The sequence below is a fragment of the Hylobates moloch genome, unplaced genomic scaffold (genome assembly GCF_009828535.3).
Source record: "Hylobates moloch isolate HMO894 unplaced genomic scaffold, HMol_V3 SCAFFOLD_5, whole genome shotgun sequence".
In the NCBI taxonomy this organism is placed as follows: Eukaryota; Metazoa; Chordata; class Mammalia; order Primates; family Hylobatidae; genus Hylobates; species Hylobates moloch.
Genome location: NW_026652280.1, coordinates 87,198,632 through 87,226,350, shown reverse-complemented (window position 1 = coordinate 87,226,350; position 27,719 = coordinate 87,198,632). Strand labels below are relative to the sequence as shown.

The 27,719-nt window shown below is 53.7% G+C and overlaps 1 protein-coding gene across 1 annotated transcript in view; it reads right to left on the bottom strand.

The window, feature by feature from the left end:
- Positions 1-25,647, bottom strand: part of LRP5 (LDL receptor related protein 5) — a 138,449-nt gene extending 112,802 nt beyond the window's left edge. Inside the window, exon 1 of the mRNA XM_032153698.2 lies at positions 25,519-25,647. Within this exon, the coding sequence (XP_032009589.1) occupies positions 25,519-25,600 (82 nt within the window). The 5' untranslated portion in view covers positions 25,601-25,647. The remainder of the gene's footprint in view (positions 1-25,518) is intronic.
- Positions 25,648-27,719: the final 2,072 nt, after the last annotated feature.

Sequence of the window (27,719 nt, the reverse complement as noted above, 5' to 3'; positions counted from 1 at the left end):
CATTGGAGCAAGCTGCAGCCTGGACACAAGCTAGAGATGAATCAGTCAGGAATGATCCTGCGTCCAGTGCCAGCACGATGGAAGAGACAGAGAAACAGAACACATCAGGGCTCCAGAGTCAAGGAGCCTGCAGGTTAGTTGGGCAGGATACACACACACACGCACACACACACACTCGCACACTCGCACACACAAAACCACCCAAGAAGAAAAGGCGGGATGAATGCATGGACAGGTAATGCCTGGAGCCTGGGGATGGATAAGCTGACTGCGGGTGGCCCAGGCAGGCTCCCTGGAGGGAGAAGACCTGGCTGTAGGTGGAGTAGGCAGGCTTCCTAGATGGGGAAGATCTGGCTGTGGGTGGAGTGGGCAGGCTTCCGAGAGGAGGAAGAGCTGACTATGGGTACACCTGGCTGTTGGTGGACTAGGCAGGCTTCTTGGAGGAGGAAGATCTGGCTGTGGGTAGATCGGGCAGGCTTCTTGGAGGAGGTAGACCTGGCTGTGGGTGGACCAGGCAGGCTTCCTAGAGGAAGAAGACACGGCTATGGGTGAACCAGGCAGGCTTCCTAGACAGAGGAAGATCTGGCTGTGGTTAGAGTCGGCAGGCTTCTAAGAGGAGGAAGGGCTGGCTGTGGGTAGACTGGGCAGGCTTCCTGGAGGAGGAAAAGCTGGAGCATCGAAAAACAAACATGACTTGGTGAATGTTAAGCATGCCCAGGCCTGAGCCCCAGATGCAATTATGCACTCAAGTTACTTAATTCCACTCATAATGCCTCACAAACAACTTCTCTGACACCTAGCACAGCTCTGGGCACCTTCTAGCTTCAGCTCCTCAAAGCAGTTATTCATGCTACTACCCTGCACACCTCCTCACACCCCAACCCCAGGAACAGGAGTCCTGCCAGATGCCAAAGCTCCAGATGCCAAAGCCTGCGTCTGCTTCCGGGCTCCTCTTGGTCTAACTGTCCACCCCGCATCGGCATGATGTGTGAAAACAAGGCTTTGCAATCTGCCCTGATGACTGGGGAAGCGAGTCCCTCCCGATTCGTCTCCTTCAGAAACACCTGGGCTGCCCTGGTCCTGTTATACTCCCGACACATTCTACAGTCAGCTCCCCAAGTTCCACAAAGATCAACGTTGGTGTTTTTATGGCATTTTATTTACAGTTTTTACAATATAAAAAAGGGAGGATGCCACAGCTCAGCCAGCAGGACAGAGATCTGTGATGCTGCTGCTGCACCATTGTTTGTGGTCAAGAAAGTCTGTTTTCAATCATTTATTAAATTGTGGGAGATGGATGGTGGCAGTGGTTACCAGCAACGTGAATGTTCTTAACGCCACTGAACTTCACACTTACAAATGGTTATGATAAGTGTTATATGTATTTTACCACAATTAAAAACAGGTAAATGCAGGCTGGGCACAGTGGCTTACGCCTGTAATCCCAACACTTTGGGAGGCCAAAGCAGGCGGATCACCTGAGGTCAGGAGTTCGAGACCAGCCTCACCAACATGGCGAAACCCTGTCTCTACTAAAAATACAAAAATTAGCCAGATGTGGTGGTGCATGCCTGTAATCCCAGCTTCTTGGGAGGCTGAGGCAGGAAAATAGCTTGAAACCAGGAGGCAGAGGTTGCAGTGAGCTAAAATCGTACCATTGCATTCCAGCCTAGGTGACAAAAGCAAAACTCGGTCTCAAAAAAATAAAATAAAAATAGGTGAATGCAAATATATGGTATAGTAATATTACAGGCTATTATGAGCTACAAAAAAAGAATGACTTGGAACTATAGTTACAGCCCTCATTCAGGAATTTGTTTTAAATGTGGGTTGGTCGCTAAGGCATGTACACAACATTTTGACGTTCAAATATTCCTAGATTTGGACAATGAGCACCCCTCTGAGCTGGCTCTTGTGTCCCAGAGGTCCCCACCAGTCCTCCAGAACTTCTTTGCCTTCTTACACAATAAGATGCCCCACGCTTGGCTTGTACCTTTCCTTGCCCCAGCCCTAGAACCAGCTTCTTCGTGGACAAGCTCTGGCTCCTTTGGGTGGAGAGTGGTATTCAGAAACCCAGACCTGGGCTCTGGTGTGCTCACTGCCACTTGGGGTCATTGCTTCTAGGCCTCTCTGCTGATGGAGGTAGGAAATACACGTACAGTCCTCCTTGTTCCCAGATTCCGTACTTGAGCTCGCCTACTTGCTAACATTTATTTATATCCCCCAAATTAAACCTCGCAGCACTTCTGCAATCATTCACAGACTTGCAGAGTGTGAAGAAACTGAGTCACCATCACACATTCCAAACTGAGGTCAACCGAGGCCACAACGCCCCATCTTCTTACTCCGGCTGTCGAGATGTAAGCAAGTGTCCTTCTCTCGGTCTAGCTAGTGCCATGCTTTCCACATCACTGTGCTTTTTGTGGGCAATTCTGCTATGTAAAATGTCCCCTGCACATATGCTGAAGTGCTGTGTAGTGCTCCTAGGTGCCTGAGACTACTCCACGCCTTACAGAGAGGATATGCGTGAGAGGCTTTATTCCGGTATGAGTTATAGCATAGTTGGCCATTAATTCAATGTTAATGAATCAACAATATACAGTAAATAAGGTGCTTTTTAGAGACAGGGTCTCACTCTGTCACCCAGGCTTTAGAGTCCAGTGGTGTGACCTTGGCTTACTGCAGCCTCAACCTCCTGGGCTCAAGTGATCCTCCCACCTCAGCCTCCCAAAGTGTTGGGATTACAGGCGTGAGCTACTGTGCTCAGCCTAAATAAGGTGTCTTTAAACAGAAACACACATAAGACAAGGTTACGGGCTGAGTGCGGTGGCTCATGCCTGTAATCCCAACACTTTGGGAGGCCAAGGTGGGAGGTTCACTTGAGGCCAGGAGTTTGAGACCAGCCTGGGCAACATGGCAAGACCTCATCTGTATATTTTTTTTAAATCAGATAGGTGTGGTGGTTCATGCCTGTAGTCCCAGCTACTCGGGAGGCTGAGGTAGGAAAATGGCCTGAGCCCAGGAGGTCAAGGCTGCAGTGACTCATGATTGCACCACTGCATTCCAGCCTGGGGTGACACAGCAAGACGCTATCTTAAAAAAAGAAGGCCAAGTCACATATCAATCAGTCGGCAAAAACGTTGTGACCTGAGGCTCACAGGAACCTAGCCCTATGTTTCCTCTAGGAACTATGGTTCAGTATTCAATAATTCAGGGTTCACAGTAACTTTATAGAGCATAACTTTCAAGAATAACAAGAACCAACTGTACGTGTGTATATATACTCACACTTTTATTTTATTTTATTTTATTTTTTGAGACAGAGTCTCACTCTGTCACCCAGGCTGGAGTAAAATGGCACGATCTCGACTCACTGCAACCTCCACCTCCCAGGTTCAAGTGATTCTCAGCCTCCCAAGTAGCTGGATATTACAGGCATGTGCCCCCACAACCAGCTAATTTCTGTATTTTTAGTAGAGACGGAGTTTTGCCACGTTGGCCAGGCTGGTCTCAAACTCCTAACCTCAAGTGATCCACCCACCTTGGCCTCCCAAAGTGCTGGGATTACAGGCAGGAGCCACCGTGCCCAGCCTACATACACTTTTATACACACATGCATCTATGACTATTTCTCTATTTCTGTGCATGTGTGCGTGGCAGTACCTACGGTTTCAGCCACGTGTCTGGGTACCGTCTAGTCCACATTTGTAAGCACCTTCTCCAAAGTGCAAAGCCTGGCTTGTGTTACTATCCATATGTTTACTTATTTGCTCAATCAATTTACTTATTAGCTCCATAACCAGCTTCCCATCTGCTCCAGTAGCCTCTGCTGTCAGTCACCTCTGCACCCTACCCCACCTTGCTTCCGGATGCTGGGTGCCAATCACCCCGACACCTCTACACAGCACCACCCTCAAAACGCTGCTTATTTCTTATTTATTTATTTATTTGAGATGGAGTCTTACTCTGTTGCCCAGGCTGGAGTGCAGTGGCACGATCCAGGCTCACTGCAACCTCCGCCTCCTGGGTTCAAGTGATTCTCCTGCCTCAGCTTCTCAAGTAGCTGGGATAACAGGCGCCCGCCACCACACCCGGCTAATTTTTGTATTTTTAGTAGAAATGGGGTTTCATCATGTTGGCCAGGATGGTCTCAAACTCCTGACCTCAAGTGATCCACCCACCTTGGCCTCCCAAAGTGCTGGGATTACAGGTGTGAGCCACCACCCCTGGTCTGCTTCTTTAAATGCCAGGCACCAACATTTGTGCAATGGGGCGGGAGGAATAGAGAGGAGAGAGCACTGCCGGCCCCTGCACTGAATCTGCTGATCAATCTGGGGGCAACTGCCATCTCCATCTCCTGTCTTCCTATCTGTGAACATCTACTGCAGTCCTCTTTAGCGTCCTTCTGTGAAGTTGTATTATGTTTTGCATACAGGCCTTGCACATTAGTTCCCAGATATAATCCATGGACTTCCATCAAATGCAAACCATATTTAAAAAAATAAAACTGGCATGACTATAACAGAGTCTGCAACATTCTCACAGACTTTATGATAAAACATGAAACTTCAAAGATACTTAGGGTGGGGCAGGGACAATGTTTAAGGCTGCCTGGAAGCCTCTCCATCCCTGAGACAGAAAGTCCTATCTCCCCTTCAAGGGGAAATGTTTGAAAAAGCACTGATCTGGCTAAAATGACAGGGACCAGGGAGAAATCTGCATAACTGTCAAAAGTACAAGTGAGCTGGTCTCCTCCACTCTGAGCACAGCAAAGTTCAGTCTCTCCAAGTCCAAGAATCATACACCTGTTTGCCAAGAATGAAGTTCAGGTGTCTACAAGTGGCTGAAAATATTCATTGCTGGGCCATTAACAACATTCTTGGCAAAACCATACGTTAGCTTCTCGTGGAAATTTCTTAAGATAGAAGAAACAGCAAACACCCAGACTCGCTTTTATGTAGACAGTTCCATGAAGCCAGGGACCTTCCCCACACCCACGTTTCAATCCCCTGCATGCAGCTCACAGTGTATTCAATGTCTACGCGTCTCTCCTACTGGGGTGGTGGTGGCCACTCAAACCCTCATGCAGCTACGATGACCGCAATTTTGGCAACACAATTTCATGTTTTTCCTTGGGCTTTTACCCAAGTCAGTGACACAATTCTGCAGTTGTCTAAAGATTCAAAATGAGAGACTTGACATTTACAACAATAATAAAATCTTGGGTTTCCTTTAACCAAGCACATGTTCTGCCTTTTAGAGAAAGCTCTGCAAACTCAGGCTGGAGTGGGATACTTGCTGACATCTTCAAGCACCCCAGGAATAGCTCTACTCCCCCATTTCTACCTTGGCTGAACCATCTATATCCCACCAATTCTCCCAACATCCCTCCATCCATCCATCCATCCACCCAAGGACCTGCTAAGCCAGGAGGTCTCTCCCATCTACCCCACAGCCTGGCCTCAGCCCCCAAGGGCTCTCTCTACATGAATCCCACCGCACCAGAGTAGACCAAGTCTCCCGTAGTCCCTACCCTGACCACTTCCATGCCTCCAGCTGTTCCCACCCCTAAAAACCCTCCCTAGTCTCTACACCCAGCTGATGAATGTGACCTGGCCTCCTGGACCCAGGTGAAGCCCATGTCCTCCGTGAGCCCGCCAGCTCACCCTGCCTCTGCACCTTCACTGGAGAGAGCCCGCACTTCACCTCCTCAGGGCAGGCATGGCCTGAGGGGTGCAGAGCAGGGCTGCCTGCAGAGCAAGGCCCGGGTGCTGGGGCCGAGCACCTCCAACGCTGGCCATGGACCCATCCCTCCCATTCCAGGTGCTGTTTCCATCAAGAGTGAGTGAGCTGCTGACATTTGCATGACAATAATGAATAAATACCATATTTTACTTCGAATCCAGAATAGACTTGGCCAGGGTTGGCATATGACTGTTGGGAAAGGACAGTTTGCCTCTTCCCAAACCAACTTGGATTATAAAAAGCTTTTCTTATGACCACAAGAGCGGAGGAACTCAGGGGCAGACAAAAGGAAGGCTGGCTGCAGAAGGCGGGAGAGTGGGGCCTTCAGGGGTGGGTGGGGAGAGAGAAAGCCTGGAGCTGCACCCCCAAGGTCTGTGTACATCAGGTGCTACAGAATAACACCACCTCTTCCAGCTTGGCCCCCACCTGCCCTCTCCCAGCCCAGTCACCCAGACAGCACTCCACTCCCCACACACACCTCACATCTGCCCACCTCACACTCACCAGCTTGGGCTCTCAACGCAACCTGGAACCTGCCCTTGGCCTCTTAGGTCAGCCACCCCCATTCCTGTTGGCACCTGGCGCCCCATCGAATTCTCTCTAATCCTAATGCACACACTTGCACACTCAAACACACACACACACACCCCGGAGGAAAACCATAATTAACTGAGGTCCAGGCAAGTTTCCCAAGCAGGGACCACATTTCAAAGGTCAGGGAAGCAGGCGAACAGGAAACATACAGGGGGCACGTTTGGGGGTGGAGCAGGAAATAAGAAATCACTTGCAAAAGATAAAAAGAAAATGAGGTAGCTGGTTTCAGACACCTCGGAGCACACAGAACAGGACAGGCACCTCCGGGTCTTCATTTAACAGGGAGATGGGCCAGGCAGGTCCCTGCTGCTCCACCACAGAGCTGGGGGCTATGGCCCTGACACCAAGGCCCTGGGGCAGGTGGGGAGGCAGCTGTTCTCCTGCCTGTGCTCCCGGGCAGGGCCTGGCCCCACAAGGGAACTGGCCCAAGGTTCTACTTGGCTACTCTGGAAAGTCCTGGGAGACAAGCAAAAGACTTGCTAGGTCACTCCAAATGGCCCAGATGTGACAACTGTGAAGAAGCCACACCAAAGCAAGGTGACAGAACAGTATTGGTGACGTCAGCTATCAGCTAAGGCACAACTCCACTTACCTGGACTCACCCGTAACCTGCCCTCTCTTCCCAACCAGTAAAGGATGCCTAGGCGGAGGAGCACAAGGCCTGGAGCATAATTACCATTTTAAAGGCTCTGAGAAACCCTACAGTGAGGAAGCCTAGTTCACTTTCTGTCCCCTAGGATTTCCCAACTGCGCCTGCTCACAGCACATTTGTTCATTTCCACTCAGGAAACACATTTTGAAAAATAATGGCCTAAAGGCAGAAGTGAAATGGAAAACACCAAAGTAAAACTGAATAGGAGGTGCTAGGCAGAGAACGGTTGGAGGCACCCCGAACCCTGGACCAGGGAGATCCCCAGCTCGGCATGCTCCTCTCCCTGGGCCCAGACTGCCTCCCCCCATTTCCTGGAGAAGAAGGCTAATGCGCATCAGGGTGAAGGGCTTGCCTGGCTACACCCCCAGGCTCGCCCCACACCAATCGCGCTCCTGCGAGAGCCAGTGACTTTCTTGATTTGGCTACTGTGGAATTGTTTGCAACTAACCACCCCAGATACAAATGACAGGATGATCAGATGTAAAGGACCCACAGGTCTCTGTGATACGGCTTCGTGCAGAATGAGAATGACCCCCGGCAAGTCCTCGCCTCCTAGACCCAGAACCCCATGGAGCCCACTAGGGCTGGTTCACAAGCACTGTCTGGGTGGGGCAGAGATTCCAGCAAGAGGAGCCATCCATGCACCGGAGCCAGTTACTGGAAGCAAATCACCTCTTCCAAAACCCAGGCTATTAATGGAGTTCACTGTTGACTGGAGCTGGGGTCTAGCTACGGAATACTGCACAGCAGAGATCTTCCTGAGAGAAAACGCTTTTCCCTGAAAGCCATGTGTCCTCTACTAATTGTGTTTTAATTGGGCGAACGTCTGTATCTCACTGCAGTGGCCGCGCACGTGCTGACAAGGGGCTGGGGGTGGGGTGGGGAGCAGAAGCTCAGGGGCCTGGGAGGGAAGGAAACAGGTCACCAGGGCTCCCCAGAAGGCATGTATCTCTCTCACAAACACACGCGTGCACACACACATGCACACATACTCTGCAAGCCCTCAGTTAGCAACTGTGGAATGTGACCAGCTCAGTGATCCCAGGACAGGCTGCTAGGGAATATGACATTTGATTGATGTCTGCGAATGTGCGTTTTCACTAATTAGAAGGTTTAGGGCAGAGCAGAGAAAAATATGTATTTCAGAGTCCCAGTTTGACCTGCCAGAAACCAGCCCGTTACTAACATTCTTATTTTCAACAAAATATAGCATTCTGATTACATACCATCTTGGTTCCACACCTCCTGCCTTGCCAAGCCCCCGGAAGCGGCCCAAGGCCATGGCAAATAGTGAGAGAAACAGTCCCAGGGTGGAGACTGACTCAGGGGTGTCAGTCAGTGGGGGGCTGATGGCCGGCGGGAGGCCAGCAGTCATCACCCTCTCCTTGGGACAGTTGAGTAGCTCTCCCCCAGGGTCATGTGGCCACTCAGGTTCATATGGGAGGCAAGAGGAGTGGCAGAGCCCAGGAGAGTGGCTCCGAAGTCACTGTTCCCTCCAGGCTTCAGTGTCTTCATCCATTAAATGGGCAGGCTGAGGTCTGGGATGACAAGGAGGGCTTGCACTTAATGAAACCCATGGGAGGCTGTTCACTGATTTCTTTTATTGATGGAAGAGAACACTCGTACAATTCAAGTAGCAATTAAGAGGCAGGCACTGGAACCACCGTCTGCCAATTCCTAGTTTTGCCTACACGAAATTGAGCAAGTTAATTGACCTCTCCCAGCCTCAGTTTCTTCGTCTATAAAATGAGGGTAGGGATGGCCCCCAGCCCACAGGGCAGCTGGGAGGATTAAAGAAATCAAACATCTCTTAGAGCCCGCCTGGCACACTGTGATACACAACAAATGTTAGCTATTTTTGTCTATGAAGTCTAGATTTTATATCTTGGGTGTTCTAAAGCAGGACACATTTATTTAAAAACAAAGATTTTTATTAAACATGTACCCCACAGACAGCAACCCTATGGAGACTGCCCTTAATTCAGGCCAGTATCGAAACGACTCTAACTACAAGCTTTATACAGGTCTCTTGGCTGTCCTTCAAATCCAACTAAGGTGGTACTTCTAAAGCACTGTGCACATGTGTGTGTGCATGCACACCGTGGGAAGGGCGGGCTCACGGATCCCTCAGGTACCCCACCCACGCAGTCTCAAGTCACAAAGCGACAGAGCAGCCGAGGAAGGTCTGTGCCCCACTGGACCCTCATGAAGCCACCAACTCTACCTCTGCGCCATGTTCTGCAGACTGGGCTACCCTTTGGGTGGGGACCAGCATTTGATGCAAGAAAGGCAGACAGAAAAGGAGAAGGGCAAGTTCGACTCCAGGTAACAAAGAGAGTACCAAGTCCCAGAGTCCATAAACACCATGCAGATGGAAGCATTTACTGCAAGGCCACACAGCAAACGCACGCATCCAGGGACAGAGGTGCAGACTGCGGTGCCCCTGAGCCATGACCCTGCAAATTACCACCATGGGAAAGAAGGCTGCCAAACCCCCGACAGTCGGCTGGGCTGGCACAGACTCGTGGTTTCCATCGAGGTGGGAGGAGGTGGGACGTCCCAGCCCCTCCCCCATGCCCACTGCAGAGGGAAGCGGCCGTTTCCCCTGTGTGGTTACAAAGATCTCATTGTTCTCCCCCACAGAGAGGAAACTGGAGGACTGAGCTCAGAATGCATTTTAGAATTGGCAGAAAAGAACATCTGGGGAAGGAAACACATTTCAGAAACAAACATACCTCTGTACCAGCTTTTATTTTCTTTAAGTGTTGAAAAAAATAATAATAATAAAGACATGCCAAATTTATCATCACTCTACAAAATCCCTTTATTGAGCAAAACGTGGCAGCTCTACTTTCAAATGATCTACTGTTCCTGGAAAATTGCAGCAACGTGGATGCCAAGGCCCGAAGGCCGCCATCAGCAGCCAAACAAAAGACGCCACCTCGGGCTCCGCGACACTGTACCATGCCAGGGAACTGGACAGATTTGGGGAATGCCACGGTTTGCCTTTAACCCCTTGTCTCCTGGTCTCTTGATGCATCTCAGAGGCTAACATTCTTTGGGGAACTGGCATTTCTTAGTTGTAAATATGCATGTGGGTTTGGGAGCTGCCTGCAAAGTCCAGTGTTGACGATCAGCTTTGATTTCCTTGGAATCAAGTTTAAGTGTCGAGTCTGGAAGTTAAGAGGAATTTGGAGAAGCTGAGCACTATGGTGTTGCAGGCCCTGGGTGAACTGTTCCACCAAGCATTCATTGTGGACTGACAGCGTGCAAGGGGCCCTGCGGGCAGGTGCACAGGACAAAACACATTCCGTCTGGGGGAAACCTGGAGGAAAGCTCCCTCTTTTTCCTAAGGTGCCGGGCCTAGGTTCATGGGTCCCTACCCTCCATGCCTGTCACACTTTCTGAGTCTCGTGTGGGAGCTGCTTCTGGTTCCTGACTTCACTCAGTCCTCACAGGAGGTGGAACTACTGTCACCCCATTTTACAGATGGGGAGACTGGGCACAAGGGGACCAAGAAACCAATGCAAAGTCACACTTGCGTGATCAGTGACAGGGAGATCAATTCCCAGGTTCTTTCTGTAAGAGTTAAATTGTTTTCATGCTGCCGGTGGGGGAGGGGGGGGGCAACTGAAAGACCCCTGGATATCTTTGCAAAAAGGGTCAAGCACAGGAACCACAGCCAGTGGGTCAGATCCGCAGAGGTGCTCGGGTGATCCTCCCTACCCGGAGGGATGCTTTTCCCCTCCTGGCCGTCACTGGGTCCCCTCAGGACTGTGACCTCCCAGGACCTCAGCACAATTCCGGTCCTGTGCTCCAGGACAAGCCCTCCGCCCCCGGGACCATGAGGAAATGGAACCAAGAGGGGCTCGCTTCAGCCAGCACCCACGCTGCCCCTTCTCAGGGTGCAAGAACCATCCTGGGGAGGACTTGGCTTTGGAGGGGGAGCCTGGGAGGCCAGTAAGTCAACAAGCCTCTCCTGCTCATGGGTGGGATCCCACCCCAGGCCCCCACCTGCTGGGGCGGGCAGGGACGGGCAGCACAGCTTGGCCAGGGCAGATAACCCCCACCTTGGCCAGGGCGAAGGTAGGAAACGTGGGCTCCAGCCTGGCCCCACCATCCCTGCACAACACTGGGCAAAGTCCACGTTCTCCTCAACTGGGTGTTGACATCTGCAGGACAGGGGCATGAAGGTACAGAGCACTGAAGCCACACAGCAACCTAGGAGTGAGACTCTATGACTCCCCGGGGACCCCTCCCCACCATGAGGACCATGAAGGCTTCCTGTGTGCCGCAAGGGCTCCAGTGTAGAGACACACGTCTCCTACACAGCCAGGCCTAACGCTCTTGTAACTGGGTAGTCCCACCTGGGCTCACAGCTGGAGGGCCAGGAGCTCAAGGCTTCACGGGGTCTGCTCTCATCCCAGAGGCAATGGGGAGCCACAGCAGGCTGTAGGAGAGAGGGTGGGCCCCCCTCCACTTCAGAGGCCCCATCTGGCCCACAGACTGGAGAGCACATCTCTCAGCAACCACAGAGCGCCAACTGCGCACAGGGCCTGGTCGTCAGAGCGGGGCAAAGGCACTGACCGTCACAACCAGGGCGAGGGAAGACGGGTAGGCAGGGACCTTGGGCAGAGGGGGAAGAACCTGGTGCCCAGGCTGGCCCTGCCTTCAGCAGTGAAGCTGACTGGGGAGGCGCTGATGCAGGGGCCAGAAAGGGCTGCTGGTCAGCCGGGAGGAGCCCCCCCCCGCCAGAGGAAGCAGCCAGCCCAGACGCAGGTGGCAGGGTCCCCTCAACAACGTCCTCTGAAAAGGAGAGGCGGGGACTGCTCTAGCGACACCTACAAATAAATGGTCAGCCCCCAGCCCCCAGCCATACTTCTGACAAAGCAGAGGCCCCCAGGGGAGGGGCACCCGAAGGTACCTGCACCTGTCCCCCAGACTCCCAGAGCCCACCTGACCCCATCCCATCAGGGCTCCAGCTACAAAATAAATGCCGAGGCCAGCTAGGCAAGGACGCACACTCGGTACTGACTGAATAGGCTCCACGCTGTCATGAGCGCAACCCACAGGCCACACTATGCAGAGCTGAGATGGTCTCAGCCAAGCAGCCTTTCAGCTGAGCTGAACAAGTCCAGAGTCCCCGGGGGGTCCTCACCATGGAGTAACAATTGCGATGCGATGGTAACCCTAACAGCTAACCGTCACTGAGCCAGGCCCTGAGCTAGGTACTTTTCAACACCGCCTCTCTGCAGCCTCAGGACGAGCCTGTGGGAGCATAAAGATCATTCCCTATTACAGATGGGGAAACTGAGCCCTGAAGCAGTTAACATGCTTGTCCAAGGCTGCAGAGCTAGGAGTAGGACACAACAGCAGGTCAGGCAGGAATGGGTGAGGGGGGCCTGCATGGGCTTCTCTGGAGGCTGCGCAGACATGCAACCCCCAGGACCCTGACCCTGCAGCTCGCTACTGCCCACTCAGTGACTCCAGCAAACCTCGGGGTAGGGGAAGGAGGCTGGGAATACCTCGGGTGTCCAAAACAGCAGCTTCTGCTTGGAGGCCAGCGCTGCATAGTGGCTGCTGCCCAGCACACCCCAAGCCACCTGTGCCACCTGTGGTGACCTTCCAGCATGCCTTGGTGACCAAGCTGGCCTTGGGTGCTGTGGGCAGCCAAGAACAGAACAGAGCCCACCCCTCCTCTTCACACTAACACAAAGCAAGCGGGGGGCACTTCAACTGAGTGCATCCCTCTCACTCAAGGGCCTCAGGGATCACAGGGGTCAGGGCGTGATCCCAATTCTGCATTCCCGTCTGCCTTTCATCCTGCTCTGCCAGCAACAGCCAGCGAGGCTGGGGACATCCCTGAACCTGTTTCCCACCTAAAACACATCATCCCATTGGACCCCAGCCCTCCGGGAGAGGCCCTAATCCCTGACTGTGGTGAGATCAGATCACTGGTTAAGTACCCGAAGGGGCCTTGGTCAAGGTCTCCGGGGGTGGGGGGTGACGGGCGTGGTGGTTTCCCGCTCTGGACTACAGTCCACCCTGATGGAGGAGGTCTGTGGTCAGAACCGGGCTGTGCAGGGCACAAGAGCCCAGAGGGACCCCCAGAGCTCACCTGGTGGTCTCTGAGCAGGGCTCCCTCAACCCTCAGAGAAAAGCAGAGCAAGGAGCCCGCCCAGAGCCCAGCGCCTAGCACCCAGCGGCATGCCAGACCTGCCTGGATCCTGGAGGAGATCTCTCATCACCCCTCCAAGTCAGTCATGCCCGACCCAGGGACCCACAGCCCACGGGGCCGTGAAGGTGTACTGGGTCCAAGAAGGCCTTCGACACTGGGAAGCCAAGTGGCACCTCCCGGTGCGGAGCAGGCAGAATCCCACAGCCTCTGCTTTGCCAGCAAGCACAGCTAGACGATGAGCAGAAGGGGCTGTTGCTTAATAAACGTCATTTCCTTAAGAGGATAAAACTTTTCAAAACAGATGGAAATTTTTTTTTTAATTAAAACTGGTGGCCAAAGAGATGGAAAGCACCCCTTGTCCTTCCCTCCCATCGTGAGCCATCCTCCGCACACCTCAAGCTGTTCGCTGCCCAGGTGTCACCGGAGGCGCTGGGGACAGGTGAGAATCCGTGAGCCCTCGGCCAGCCATGGCTCTCTGGAGGTCTGCCCCAGGCCATCGGGGCACACGCCAGGCACCCTGGGGGCCACACAGGGCAGAGCCCAGCTGGGTCAGCACATAGGGCCACACTGGGCACACAAGTCTCTGAGCCTCCCCTGTGGACGCAGCTCTCACTATCCCACCCCACTAGGTCCCAGGGATCTGTCCCACAGGGTGATATGCTGTCACAGACCACTACCAGAGCCATGGCCTGCTGTTCTGCCCGCAGCCAGGTAGTCACCTTCTCCACAGGGACAGGCAACGCCGCACTTGGGGGCTGCCCTGTGGCAGGACTAGAGCTCTAGCAGCTCAGCCCTCCTGAGAGGGAGAACTCCGTGCTCTAAAAGAGGCAGACGCAGCGGATGGCACCAAAGCCACCGCAAGCCCACGGGGCCCGGCAAGGCAGGTCAGGAGTCCCTGGACTACTCGCTCTTTGTAACCAGAGCTGCAGTGGAGTCTACGAGGCAAGGACTGTGGGTGGCAGTGGCCACAGCAAATGAATGAGTGTCCCAAGGGAGCAGGCAGTTGCGGGGAGGCACAGCCCAGACCCAGGAGTCCTCTGGCACTGCAGCAAACTCCCTGGGCCCCCTGAGCAGCGACCAGGTGGCAAGTGCCTGAACTCCCGGGGCACAACCTGGGAGGGTGACACTCTCTTCGTGTTCAAATTCTTGAGAATGCGTTAAAAATATCACTCAGTCACCCACTCTATAGTTTTAACTCAAAAGCACCAAAGTAGCCAGGCGCGGTGGCTCACGCCTATAATCCCAGTACTTTGGGAAGCTGAGGCAAGAGGATCACTTAGGCCCAGGAGTTCCAAATGAGCCTGGGCAACATTGAGGGACCCCGTTTCTACAAAAAGCTTTTTAAAAAATTACCTGGGCCTGGTGGTGTGTACCTGTAGTCCCAGCTACTCAGGAGGCTGAGGCGGGAGAACTACATGAACCCAGGGGAGGCAGAGGCTGCAGTAGGCTGTAATGGCACCACTGCACTCCAGCCTGGGCAACAGAGTGAGACTCTATCTCAAAATAAATTTAAAAAGCACCAAGCCAGGCGTGGTGGCTCATGCCTGTAATCCCAGCACTATGGGAGGCTGAGGCAAGTGGATCACCTGAGTCAGGAGTTCGAGACCAGCCCGGCCAACATGGTGAAACTCCATCTCCACTAAAAATACAAAAATTAGCTGGGCGTGGTGGCGGGCGCCTGTAATCCCAGCTACTCAGGAAGCTGAGGCAGGAGAACCACTTGAACACCGGAGGCAGAGGTTACAGTGAGCCGAGATTGTGCTACTGCGCTCAAGCCTGGGAGACAGAAGGAGACTCCATCTCAAAAAATAAATACATAAATAAATCAAAACCACCAAAACTTTTTGATATAAATATTTATTATTCCATAATTCCTTTTTTGCATGATTAAAAATGTTTATATAAAGTTTCCTGAAAATGGTAAGAATGCCAAGTGAAGGCTGCAAATGCCCAAGCCCCCACCGTGGCATCTCATGGAGTCCGGGCCCTAGGAGGCTGGTGGGTACCACGTGGACCCAGGACTTCACAGTCAAGTCCCTTTGGGGTGCACTGGGTTTCCCACACCCCAGAAACATGGGCTGTTACTGCAGGACCATGGGGGTCCTCACACTTGGCCCAGAAGCTGTCACATAGCCAGACAGGTGTTCTACAACGTAGGCTAGAGGGAGCTCATGCTCCAGGAGAATTCAAGCCAGAGGAGGTAAAGGATGGGTAAGATCTGCTCCCTGGACAGATGAGGCCTTGGGTGGCCTCAGAACAGCTACTCATCTTCTCCCAGACATCACACTAGAGGCAGAGGGGCGCAGACGAAGACAGCCCCTGTCCTCAAGGCCCTCCCAGGTTGGGTGGACCATGGAAGGTTCCAGACGGATCTGGCAAGAGAAGTGCCCACACCAGAGGCAGAAGATGGGCAGGCCTGCCAGGCCAAAAACTTCCAACTTCAGATGCTGGAGAATGGGCACAACTGTCTGAGAAAGGGAAGGACGTGATGAAAACTACTTGGAGAAAAATTAATCTGGCCCGAGCATAAGATAAATGGACAAGGGGAGGTTCCAGAAAGCAAGGAGACCAAGTAAAAGCTGATGTCATCGGCTCTGAGTCTAGCCTTTCACTGTTATGCACTGCAGGGCCTGTAGGTAAAGCCTCAGCGCCCAGGGAGTCTGAGTGGAGGAGAGGGCGGGGGACAGAGCTGGGGCCTGTGTCTACAGTGCTGAGGAGGAATAGGCATGGATGTCAGCTCAGAGGCTCCAGCAGAAGTGAGGAGGAGGCCAGGGCAGCACGGCCACGCCCAGATCCAGACTCCTTTTGGGAAGCAAGTTCGCTCTGGGGGAAAGTTTGGAGAAATGGCCTTTACCCACAGAAGCAAGCCCCAGAATATGTCTTGCTCCAAAACTATCTTGTACAGTGAGGACGTTAAGCTTCAGGTCCCCTAGAGGAGACAGTCTGCTCCTTCCTGGGGCAGAACCCAAGGTGGCCACAGCCGGGAAGGCATCCAGCACCCAGGCTGGTGTGTTCCAGCCCGGGCCACGCGCTCGGATAGCTATTAATGCCCCGTTGAGCAATTTCCTGAGAGCTTTGCCAGGCAGGCCTCCCCATCTGGACTAATACAGGGGTACATCCCAAGGAAGAAATGAAAGGTGCCCACATTTTGCTCTGGGATGAACTAGGGAGGGGAGTGATAATTAACTCGGTAATTATATTTGCCATTGGGCTAATGCTAAAATTAGTGTGCCTTAGAGTTTCTTTCCTGAGCAGACACCGGAGTGAGCTGGGCAGCAGTAGTGGCTCGGGCAAGTCGGCACAAAGGGCACCTCCAGAGCCTTCCACAAATGTCAGCAAAACCCACAAATGTCAAGGCCGGCTCCACTGCACCCGGCAGATGAATTCACTTCCACAGCCTGAGACCGCCAGCTCATCGGAGGCCATTTAAAATCCAGCCCTCTGACACCTGCTGGATATCACCATTTACCGTCCCCAGATCAAGAGATCAAAGGCTGGAACCTGATAGGATGGCTCTGAAGTTCACCACAAAAGCATAAATGTGCAAGAAGAGCTGGCCGGGCGCGGTGGCTCACGCTTGTAATCCCAGCACTTTGGGAGGCCAAGGCGGGTGGATCACGAGGTCAGGAGATCGAGACCACGGTGAAACCCCGTCTCTACTAAAAATACAAAAAATTAGCCAGGCGTGGTGGCAGGCACCTGTAGTCCCAGCTACTAGGAGAGGCTGAGGCAGGAGAATGGCGTGAACCTGGGAGGCGGAGCTTGCAGTGAGCCGAGATTGCGCCACTGCACTCCAGCCTGGGCGACAGAGCGAGAATCCGTCACAAAAAAAAAAAAAAAAAGAGCCAACACGTCTTTTGAAAAGGACAATGAGGTGGGAATTTACACAACTGATCTTAAAATATGTTCTGATGCTTCAGAGATGGAGACAGCAGCATTCTGGTACAGAAAGACACTCACAGGCAGTGGAGCACAGTGAAGGGTCTGGAATCAGGACCCAGGTGTCTGTGGACACTACACATAAAAGAGCAGCATTTACAATGAATGAATAGGATGGACCATCCCACCAAGGTGTTGGACAACTCCCTATTCACTGGCCAGACCCCTACCTCATACCACATACAAAAAAAGAAACCCAGACAGAATAATGTCTGAATGTAAAACACAAAACAGTAACACTCCTGGAAAAAAATAATGGAGAATATATTTATAATCTGGAGGTGGAGGAACAAGGGATAGGAAAAAAGCCATAGGGAAAAGATAGAGTTGTGATTACATAAAGCTTCTTAATGCCTTTATGATAATGTACCACCAGAAACAAGGATGAAGGACTAGCTACAGACCAGCAGTGAAACTGAAACAAACAGAACAAAGAAAGTCCACACCAAATAAAGACCTCCCACAAATCAATAAGAAAAAGACAAACAGGCCAGCACCGTGGCTTATGTCTGTAATCCCAGCACTTTGGGAGGCGGAGATGGGCGGGTCACTTGAGGTCAGGAGTTCGAGACCAGCCTGGCCAACATGGTGAAACCCTGTCTCTACCAAAACTACAAAAATTAGCCAGGCGTGGTGGCGCACACCTGTAGTCCCAGCTACTTGGGAGGCTGAGCCAGGAGAACAGCTGGAACCCGGGAGGCAGAGGTTGCAGTAAACCAAGATGAAGATCACACCATTGCACTCCAGCCTGGAGGACACAGCGAGACTCTGTCTCAAAAAAAAAAAAAAGAAAAGAAAAAGACAACAGAAAAATGGGCCAAGGATAAGTGTAGGCAATTTGCAGAAAAGTAAATACCAATAAACCAGAAATGAGGGTTGTGCAAATCAAAAGGTGTTATAATTTTTAACCAAACTGGACCAAAGAAAACACCAAAAACCAAAATATTGTAATTGCCAGCATCAGAGAGGACATAGGAAAGTGTGTGTTCTTGTAGATGCTTGCAGGTATGAACTGCTACAGCCTTTTAGGAGTTATGTGTGTATGTATTTGAGACAGGGTCTCGCTCTGTTGCCCAGGCTAGATCTGTTGCAGTGCTGTGATCATGGCTTACTGCAGCCTTGACCTCCTGAGCTCAACAGATTTTCCCACCTCAGCCTTTCAAGTGGCTGAGACTACAGGAGTGTGCAATCATACTCAGCTGATTTTTTAAATTTTTTGTAGACATAGGGTCTCCCAATGTTGCTCAGGCTGGTCTTGAACTCCTAGACTCAAGGGATACTCCTGCCTCAACCTCCCAAAGTGCTGGGATTACCTGGGTGAGCCACTGTGCCTGGCCTCAATATCTTTAAAAACAGAAATGGACACACTCTTTGACTAGGAACGTATCCTATAAAAACATTTATACACATGCAGAGACACACAAGCAAGCATGCCTTGTAATAGCAATGAAGGCTGGAAAAACTCCTCAATCAGGTAAATGCTGTAAAGTGCACCTGTGTACTATGAAATGGCACCTGGCTTTTAATAAGAGCAAAGATAGAAAAGCAAAAGTACCAAGTAGGGTGTGATGGCGCATGCCTGCAGTCCCAGCTACTCAGGAGGCTGAGGCGGGAAGATCCTTTGAGCCCAGGAGTTGGAGGCCAGCCTGGGCAACAGTGAGAAAAAATAAAATTAAATAATAATAATAATAAAAAAATAGGCTGGGCACAGCGGCTCATGCCTGTAATCCCAACACTTTGGGAGGCTGAGGTGGGAGGATCGCTTGATCCGAGGAGTTCAATACCAGCCTGGGCAGCAAAGCAAGACACCCATCTCAAGGACAAATTTTAAAAAATCAGCCAGGCAGGCTGGGCACGGTGGCTCACGCCTGTAATCCCAGCACTTTGGGAGGCCGAGGCAGGCAGATCACTTGAGGTCAGGAGTTCGAGACCAGCCTGGCCAACATGGCAAAAACGTGTCTCTACTAAAAATACAAAAATTAGCTGGGCATGGTGGCAGACGCCTGTAGTCCCAGATACTGAGGCACGAGAATCACCTGAACCAGGGAGGCAGAGGTTGCAGTGAGCCGAGATCGTGGCACTGCACTCCAGCCTGGGCGTAAGTGAGACTCCTATCTCAAAAAAAAAAAAAAAAAAAAATAGAAGGAGCCAGGCACTGTGGGGTGAGGGAGGGCACAGAAGCAGCGCCTCTTCTGGGGGCACCCCCAATCTCTAGTGGTCCAGAGGCCTCAGGATCCTAAAGGAAGAAAAAGCGTGAAGCTCTGTGCTGGAAGAGACCATAGAGATTGGAATCAGCTGGTTCCGTTTTACAAAAAAAGGAAACTGAGGCCCTCAGAAGATGAGTGCCCCTCAATGCCCGACAGGGAGGCAGGGAGAGGGCTCTGAGACCTGCAGGGCCCTGGATTCTTGCAATGGGGTGGAGTGGAGCCTGTGCCGCCCTCACTAGGCACCTTCTCAGGAGAGGAGCCGTTACCATATCCTTGAAGGGGTCCTTGAGCCCCCCAAAAGGCTAAAAACCACTTTCCTCCTTGAGTGAACCTTCACCTCAGTTTAACCACAAGAAAAATTACATTAAGGCCGGATGCAGTGGCTCATGTCTGTAATCCCAGCACTTTGGGAGGCTGAGGTGGGTGGATTGCTTGAGCCCAGGAGTTCAAGACCAGCCTGGGCAACAGAGTGAAACCTTGTCTCTACAAAAAATCAACAAAATTAGCTGGGCATGGTGGTGCACACCTGAGGTCCCAACTATTTGTGGGCTGAGGTGAGAGGATTGCTTCAGCCCAGGAGGTAGAGGCTGCAGTAAGCTGTGACTGCATCACTGCACTCCAGCCTGTGCAACAGACCAAGACTCAAAAAAAAAAAAAAAGGCTGGGCGCAGTGGCTCATGCCTGTAATCCCAGCACTTTGGGAGGCCAAGGTGGGAGGATCATGAGGTCAGGAGATGGAGACCATCCTGGCTAACACAGTGAAACCCCGTCTCTACTAAAAATACAAAAAATTAGCCGGGCGTGGTGGCGGGCGCCTGTAGTTCCAGCTACTCAGGAGGCTGAGGCAGGAGAATGGCGTGAACCCGGGAGGCGGAGCTTGCAGTGAGCCGAGATCGCGCCACTGCACTCCAGCCTGGGCAACAGAGCAAGACTCGTCTCAAAAAAAAACAAAAAAAATTAAATCTCAAAAAAAAATTACATTAAGACAAACTAAAAGATGTTTAAAATATATATATATATATTAAATTAAATACACTCCAATAGAGCAAATAAGAAAATACCCAGAAAGCACAATCCCCTCACCCCCAAGACAACCTCCCAGTGGGTCCACAGCAGAAGACCCCAAGTACGAGAGACAGAGAATAGTGTCCCTGTGGCGGAACCTCTGGCCCATCAAGCTCAATTAGTAAATAAGGCTCCTGCCACTGAGAGAAAGAGGCACAGTCGCCTAGCAGCCACGGGCTCTGACACACCATGAGTCAGGCCAGCAAAGTGTTAACTGCCCCCTATAAGGCAAGAAACCAGGACAAACTGGAAACCAGAGGCTGGACCTGGAGTACAGGGACCACTACACAGGGCTTGGGAACGGGCAGGGACCTCAGAGCGCCACCCACATGCCTAAGAGCAGCCCATCTGCACATGCCTCTGCATGGCTTAGGGGCACAGGGAGCTCCCCCCACCCCCAACCCAGGAGGGCAGCCCCCATTACCCAGGTAGGGAAGGGATAAGACCAGCACCCCGTTCTGCTCCTAACTCAGGGCTCCAGGCCCCCTCGGGGGCAACCAGCACAGAGCTCAGACCCCAAATATCTTCACCCACCTCCTGGTCCCCATCTGGACAAGGGTGCTGGGGACTGGCTCTCAGTCACACCCTCAAGGTACTCTTCAAAGGACAGCTGGATGCCCCAGGGCAGGAGCTTTTGACCCCCAGCTCCCTCACCCCAGACATCAGCTCTTGGGACCCCACCAGCATGGGCAAGATGGACACCATCATCCCGATTTTGCAGATGAGGAAACTGAGGCTGAGGGCCGGCACACAGCTCTCCAGAGCTGAAGAGAATGCAGAGAGCAGCCGGAGCCAGCTGGTGGGTCCCTGGTGCCGGCTTGTAGCAAGCCACAGCTGCCTCCGCCCATCACACTTGGACCTCACTGCCCCCAGGACAGCCCTCCAGGGCGGCCTGGCACAGAGCCCACACTCTGCTGCTTCCTGAACAAATAAGTGAACAAGGACACCAAGCCGAGGAGCTGGGAGCAGCCCCGGCTTCCGCCAGGGCCTCCCCAACAGACTCCCCATTTGGAGAGCGCATTAAGTGTCTCCAAGGCCTCACAAACCACAAATGTCCGGCTGTCTCACGGCTTCTGTAACCTGAACCTGGCCCTCACTCTGCCCTCCCAGCACTCCTCTCAAGGCCCAGGCCCCTCCACTGAGATGCCAGCACTGACTCCCCAACTTGTCCCCATCACCTGGCTCGTTCCTGAACCTTGGCAGGAGAGTCTCAGGCCAGATCCTCCCACCAGCCACCTCCACCAGGATCCAGGATGCATGAGACCTGCTCATGCCGGCTGGGAGACGCAACCAACCAAGATCAATCCAGTCAGCGGATGAACTGACAAATATAATGTGGTCCCTCCACACAATGGAATATTATTCAGCCACAAAAAGAGCTGAAATAGGCCGGGTGTGGTGGTTCACACCTGTAATCCCAGCACTTTGGGAGGCCGAGGCCAGCAGCTCACTTGAGGTCAGGAGTTCAAGACCAGCCTGGCCAACATGGTGAAATCCCGTCTCTACTAAAAATACAAAAATTAGCCGGACGTGGTCGCGGGCACCTGTAATGCAAGCTACTCAGGAGGCTGAGGCAGGAGAATCACTTAAACCTAGAAGGCAGAAGTTGCAGTGAGCCAAGATTGCACCACCGCACTCCAACCTGGGAGACAGAGCAAGACTCCATTTCAAAAAAAAAAAAAAAAAAGGCTGAAACACCCATATGAGGTACTACTTGGATGACTCCTGAAAACGTTACAGTAACCAAGGAAGTCAGCCACGAAGACGAAGACGCATTGTAAGATTCCCTTCATACAAAATGCCCAGAACGGGCAGAACCACAGAGGCAGAAAGCCGACTGGTGTTCACCAGGGGATCCAGGAAGAGGGAACGGGAAGTCACTGTGTAATGGGTATGGGTTTTATTTTGGGGTGATGGAAATCTCTTATAACTCGATAGAAGTGATGGCTGTAAACATTGTGAATGTACTAAATGCCTGCCTTGTATACTTTAATATTTTATATTATGTAAGTTTCACCTCAATTTAAAAAAAAATCAACTCGACACCTTTCACCTAGGAAAGATCTGGCTTTAGCTTGCATTTCCTGTAACTCCTGCCTAAAGCCTTCCAGAAGCTTCCGCTGCCTTGTGGATCACAACCAGACTCCACAGCATGATCTGGCCTCTAAGGGCCTCTCACAGGACACCCCAAGGGTGAAGGAGCACCTGTGGGCCCACCTCTGCATAGCTGCACAGCTTCTTTCCCTGTCCTCCCCTCTACATGGGAAGCTCTGCCAGCAGGGGCAGGGCCTTATCTGCCATTCTATCGCACTCAACCCCAGCACTTCACAGGGTAGCAGACACCAAAGCAAAACAGCAACAGCATTATACCGGGCCAGGTGCACGTTAACTCACTGAATTCATGGTAGGAAGGATTCTATCCCCATTTTACAGGTGAGAAAACTGAGGCACACAAAGGTAGCATCAGCTTCCCAAGCTTCCCAGCACAGGAAGCGGCCAGGCTGGAATCAGACCCTGGGCGCAGGGGCTGTGTCCACAGTGCTAACTAACTACTCCTGCCCCCAAGGGCTGCAGCAGTGAGTGAGTGAGTTGGTCAGTGGACTGGATGTCCAAGGTCACACAGGAAAAATCCAGACTATTGTAATAACAGCCTCTAGACCGGCTGGGGCCAGAAAGATCGAGGACTCTGACACACAACTGCGCTCACTGCAGCTCTGCCAGGGATGGGGCTAAAGGTCTCACACAGGGCACTTAGGGCTCCCCACAGCCTGGGAGAGGAGCGGGGCGAGATGACAGAAACTACGTATGGTGCCAGAAGTCAAACAGCTACTGAGCATGTAAACCCAGGTGGGTCTGACCCCAAAACCCCTCCCATCAGCCCTGCAACCCATCGCTGCCAGGGAGAAGGCAACTCAGAGGCCTCACCTGCCTACATCCCCCACCCGTGTGTGTGAGTTCTACTAAATGCCTGAGCAGTGACACAGCACGGCTGAAATTAAACGGGTTCCAAAAACGACAGGAAGCACGAGGTGGATCTCCCCAGAAAAGTGCTGAACAAATGCTGGATCGGGTTCACCGGCGAATTTCTTGGAACTGAAGAGGGGAGTGAAACACACGGGGCCCTGCTTTGGAGGGGACTCTCTCAGGGTGCTCCACACAGCACTTGGTTAACCCCACTCAGCCCTGCTGGGCTCTCCCAGAGGGCCCGGCCTTGGCCTTGGGCATCTACAGGAGGAACCTCCGGGGGAGAGGGGGTGCCTGGACAGGCCGGCCCTGGAACAAGCACTTGGGCCCCGAGGAGAGAGGACTAGGGCTTGGGAGCTGGGGAAGTTCTCAGCACTGGGACCACTAGAACAAAGCCATTTCCGTGGGTTCACAGCTTCCAATTGCAACAGGAAGCAATCAGGAAAAATAATTAGCTGCCCACTTACCGGCTTTGCTGGGGACCGAGGCATGTATCTCACACAGAAAACCAGGCATATAACATCAAAACCGTTCTGCAGAAAGATTCCTCCCTTTCCTTCCATTTTAGGACTGGATCACCACATTCGCTGGGGCTCCCAGGCCTTGCTGCCTAATGCTAAAATAATCAACTCTATTTTTGCCTCACACACAACTGAACTCCACAGCTGTAATTCTTTCTCCTTAGGGGCTCGAACCACATGGACGACAGGCATTTGACTCCAGCAACATCACCCCAAAACGTGCACAAAACCCAAAACTGCAATGAGGTGAAAGGCAACGTGGTCGGCCTAGAAACCCCCCCTTTAAAACAAACAGCTTCCCCCAAACCCCCTTTGCCTCCTTGACCCAGGCATTTCCGGAAAAAGGAGTGGCGCTGGCCTGTACTCCCCAGATACTGTCGCTGTTTTGTCTTCACCTTGTTTTGCTAGCTCCAGACAAGGCCCTAAAATGTAAACACGCTCCTGAAAGAGGCAGATTTAGGGTGAAACTGTCCATAGAATCTCTAGCTTGGGTCAGAGGCAGGAGGACGTGAAACAAACGCCAAGCTCCTCCTGTTCCCCGCTGCCCCCTACACCCCCAGGCAGAGGCTGCAGCCCGGGGGATCTGACTACAGGGCCACCCCGCTGCACCATCCACACTGGAAATATTCAGGGAGACAGCTGTTTGCCTTAAGGAGGCCCAGACAAAGGGGCCTGAGGTCCTCCCCACTAAACTGCCACAAACAGAACAGGAGCTCGGGCGTGCACAGGCACTTGCGGCCGTGCCACTTGGCCGGCCATACTCCAGAAAAACAAAACATGCACATCCGAAGAGAATGATTTAGGTAGCAAGAGGCTTGCTTGAAAAACCACATGGCAATCTCCAAATTAAAAGAACATGTGTAGCGTTTCACGACTGCTTAAGTTTCCTGAGTCCTCCTGACCTCAACTCCACCCCTTGGGAAACACCGAAAGTTGGAGAGAAAGTTCCCCGGCCCTATCTCTCCCCACGGGAGTGTACAACTGAGGCACGAGCCTGCCTCCCCCACTGCCCCGCGCTCTGGGACCACGTCACTCCCGCGTAGCCGACCCGGGGAGGGACACCATCTGGGGACCCGGCGGCCACACGGGGCATTCGGGTCGCCCGGGCACCTGGCAGGTGTCAATCCGCTTGGAAACCCACAGCCACGCGGCTCACAGGGGCAGCGCCACCGGCCAGGCCGCCCCGCGCCCGGGCTCAGAACTTTCTCGCTGCAACTTCAGCCCGTCCTCGGAGCACGCCGGCCGGCCGCGCGGCCGCTGGAAACAGGCTCGCGAACCGGCTCCCCCGGCCAGGCCCGCCTCCGTGCCCCAAGTCCCTGCTCGGTGCCCCGCCCGGGCCACACGGGCCCAGCGCGGGCTCGGCTCCCGGCTTCCCGCGGGCTCGGGCAGGTGAGGACCCGCCCGCGCCGCACCTGGCGGAGCGGGCGCCGCCTGCGCGCCCTCCTCGCCAGCCCGGGACTCAGCGCCCCCGGGGAGGGCCCGGTCGGGGAGACAAAGGGCCCGCGCGTGGCGGGGACGCCGGGGACGGCAGGGGGATCCCGGGCGCGCGCCCCAACTCGCACCCAACTCGCCAAGTCGCTTCCGAGACGGCGGCGGCGCCCGGGCCATTGTCCGAGCAGCCCGCGGCCCCCCGGCCCGCCCGCGCCCACCTACCCGCGGCGGGGGCCGGGCAGCCGCACAGCGCCAGCAGCAGCAGCAGCAGCGGCCACGGCGGTCCGGGCGGCGCTGCCTCCATGTTGTCCGGCGGCCGGACGGGCCCGCGCCGCGCTCACTCGGGCTCCATGGCGCGGCGGCGGCGGCTCCTCGCGCGGCTCCCGGCGCCTCCGCCTCCCCCCTCGGGCGCCGCGGACCAGGACGACGGGGAGGAGGGAGCTGGGCGCGCGGGAGCGGAAGCCGCGCCGCGTCTCCGCCCCCCGCCGCCACCGCCCGCGCCCCCCGCCGCCACCGCCCGCGCCCCCCGCGTCGGCCGCGCCCTCCAGCGGGCGCCCCCCGGAGCCGGCCGGTGGCCAGGCGGCCTCAGCGGCCCAGGTCCCCGCGGCCCCTCCCCGCGCTCCCCGCCCTGCCCTGAGGGTGCCTTCGGGAGGATCGGCGCGGGGTTTCCGCCCCGCGGGGCCTGGCGGCCGATGGGGGCCCAGAGCCAGGTGTGTCACTTGTGGAGCCTCTGAGTGGGGAAACTGAGGCACGGAGCAGGGCGGGGTTGCCCAAGGGCACATAGCGAGGCAGTTTCAGGGCAGGCAGCCTGGGGCCCCACGGGGCGGCCCCAGACACTTGTTCTCACCTGTGGAGGGCAGAGAAGGGAACAGGGAGAGAAGTGGCCGGCTGGGAGTGGAGGTGGGTTTGAGGTTTTACTGTAAACTCAGTGTGTACCCTCTACCTTAGTTATGAATTATGAGACACGAAGACTGCGAAACAGACACGCTCCTCTAAAAGTGCCTCTAGGCTGACAGGGAGAAAGTCCCGCCAGGCTCCCAGACGCTACCTTTGAGTCCTGCAACAAGCCCGCCAGGGCCTCTTGCCCACCGGTGTCAGCTCAGCCACTGAACCCTCCAGGAAGAAGACGTGCTGGGAGGAGAAGAATCTCACCCAGGCACAGCCTGGAAGGGGCACAGAAGGGGCTCTGGAACCAGCAAGCCCAAGTTGGAACTCCCGGTCTGCTACTTTCTAGAACGACTATGCCCTTGGCGGGTCTAAATAGAACCTATCCGGGCACCCTTTCCTCCCTTGTAAAGTGGGGACAGCAATCGCCACCTTGCAGGTTCAGTGAGGGCTTGCAATACCTTACTGAACTGGGTGCCCGTGAACGTGTGCGTTCCTCCAGATTTGTGACAACTTTGTCAGGCTGGCGTCAGGCTGAACGCCTCTGCCCTCATGGGGTTTATATTCTAGGAAGGGAGACCAACAAAAACAAGAAGACAGAAAATTAAAACAACAAAAGCCCCACTGACAGACCATGAAGAATGCCATGAAGAATGAAGAGCGTTGTGCTGCAGTGTCTGGGGAAACTCTGGCTTAGGGAAGGAAGGACATTTGAGCTGCTACCAAGGAGCAGCCGTCCGGTGGGAGGGCAGTTCAGGAAGAGCAGACATCCATGGAGGAGGCGCTGGGGCAGAGAGTAGCCTGGTCGCTGGATTCGGGGGAGGAACCACATCAGGCCATGAGCTGGAGCTGGTGGTAGAAGGTGCAGGAGAGGCCAGCAGGGGCCGGCACATGTCAGACCTCAGGCAGGGAAGAGGAATCGAGAATGTACCCCACTAGCAATGGGAAGCCAGACTAGGATTTAAGCAGCAAAAATATTTTCCCTTCTTCCACCCTGCATCCAGCTCTACCAGCACAGCCTGGGGCTCTATTTTCAAGATAGAAGAGACCCAGACTCCCAGCTCTTCTCACACTTCTACTACTGCCACCTGTCACCTGCTCATGCGTCCCCACTTGCAGCCTCGACCTCCTTCCACATGATCTCACGGCAGCCAGGGAAGCTCCAGGGCTCGTGAGTGCTGCCATCTCAGGAAAGAAGCAAAGGCCTTGGGCACCTGCAGGACCTGCTCCGGCCACACTTCTTCCTTGACCTGTCAGCGTCCTTAGCCACTCCCTTCCCACATCTCACCCTGCTCCAGCCACAGTGGTGTCTGTGTGGGTTCTCAAACACACCAGGTCCACTCCTGCCTTAGGGCCTTTGTGCTTGCTTTTCTCTGCTGGGACTCTTTTACTTTTTTTTTTTGAGACAGGGTCTCGCTCTGTCGCCCAGGCTGGAGTGTAGTGGTGTGATCGTAGCTCATTGCAACCTCAAACTCCTGGGCTCAAGAGATCCTCCCACCTCAGCCTTTCAAGTAGTTAGCTTTTGTTGTTTTGTTTGT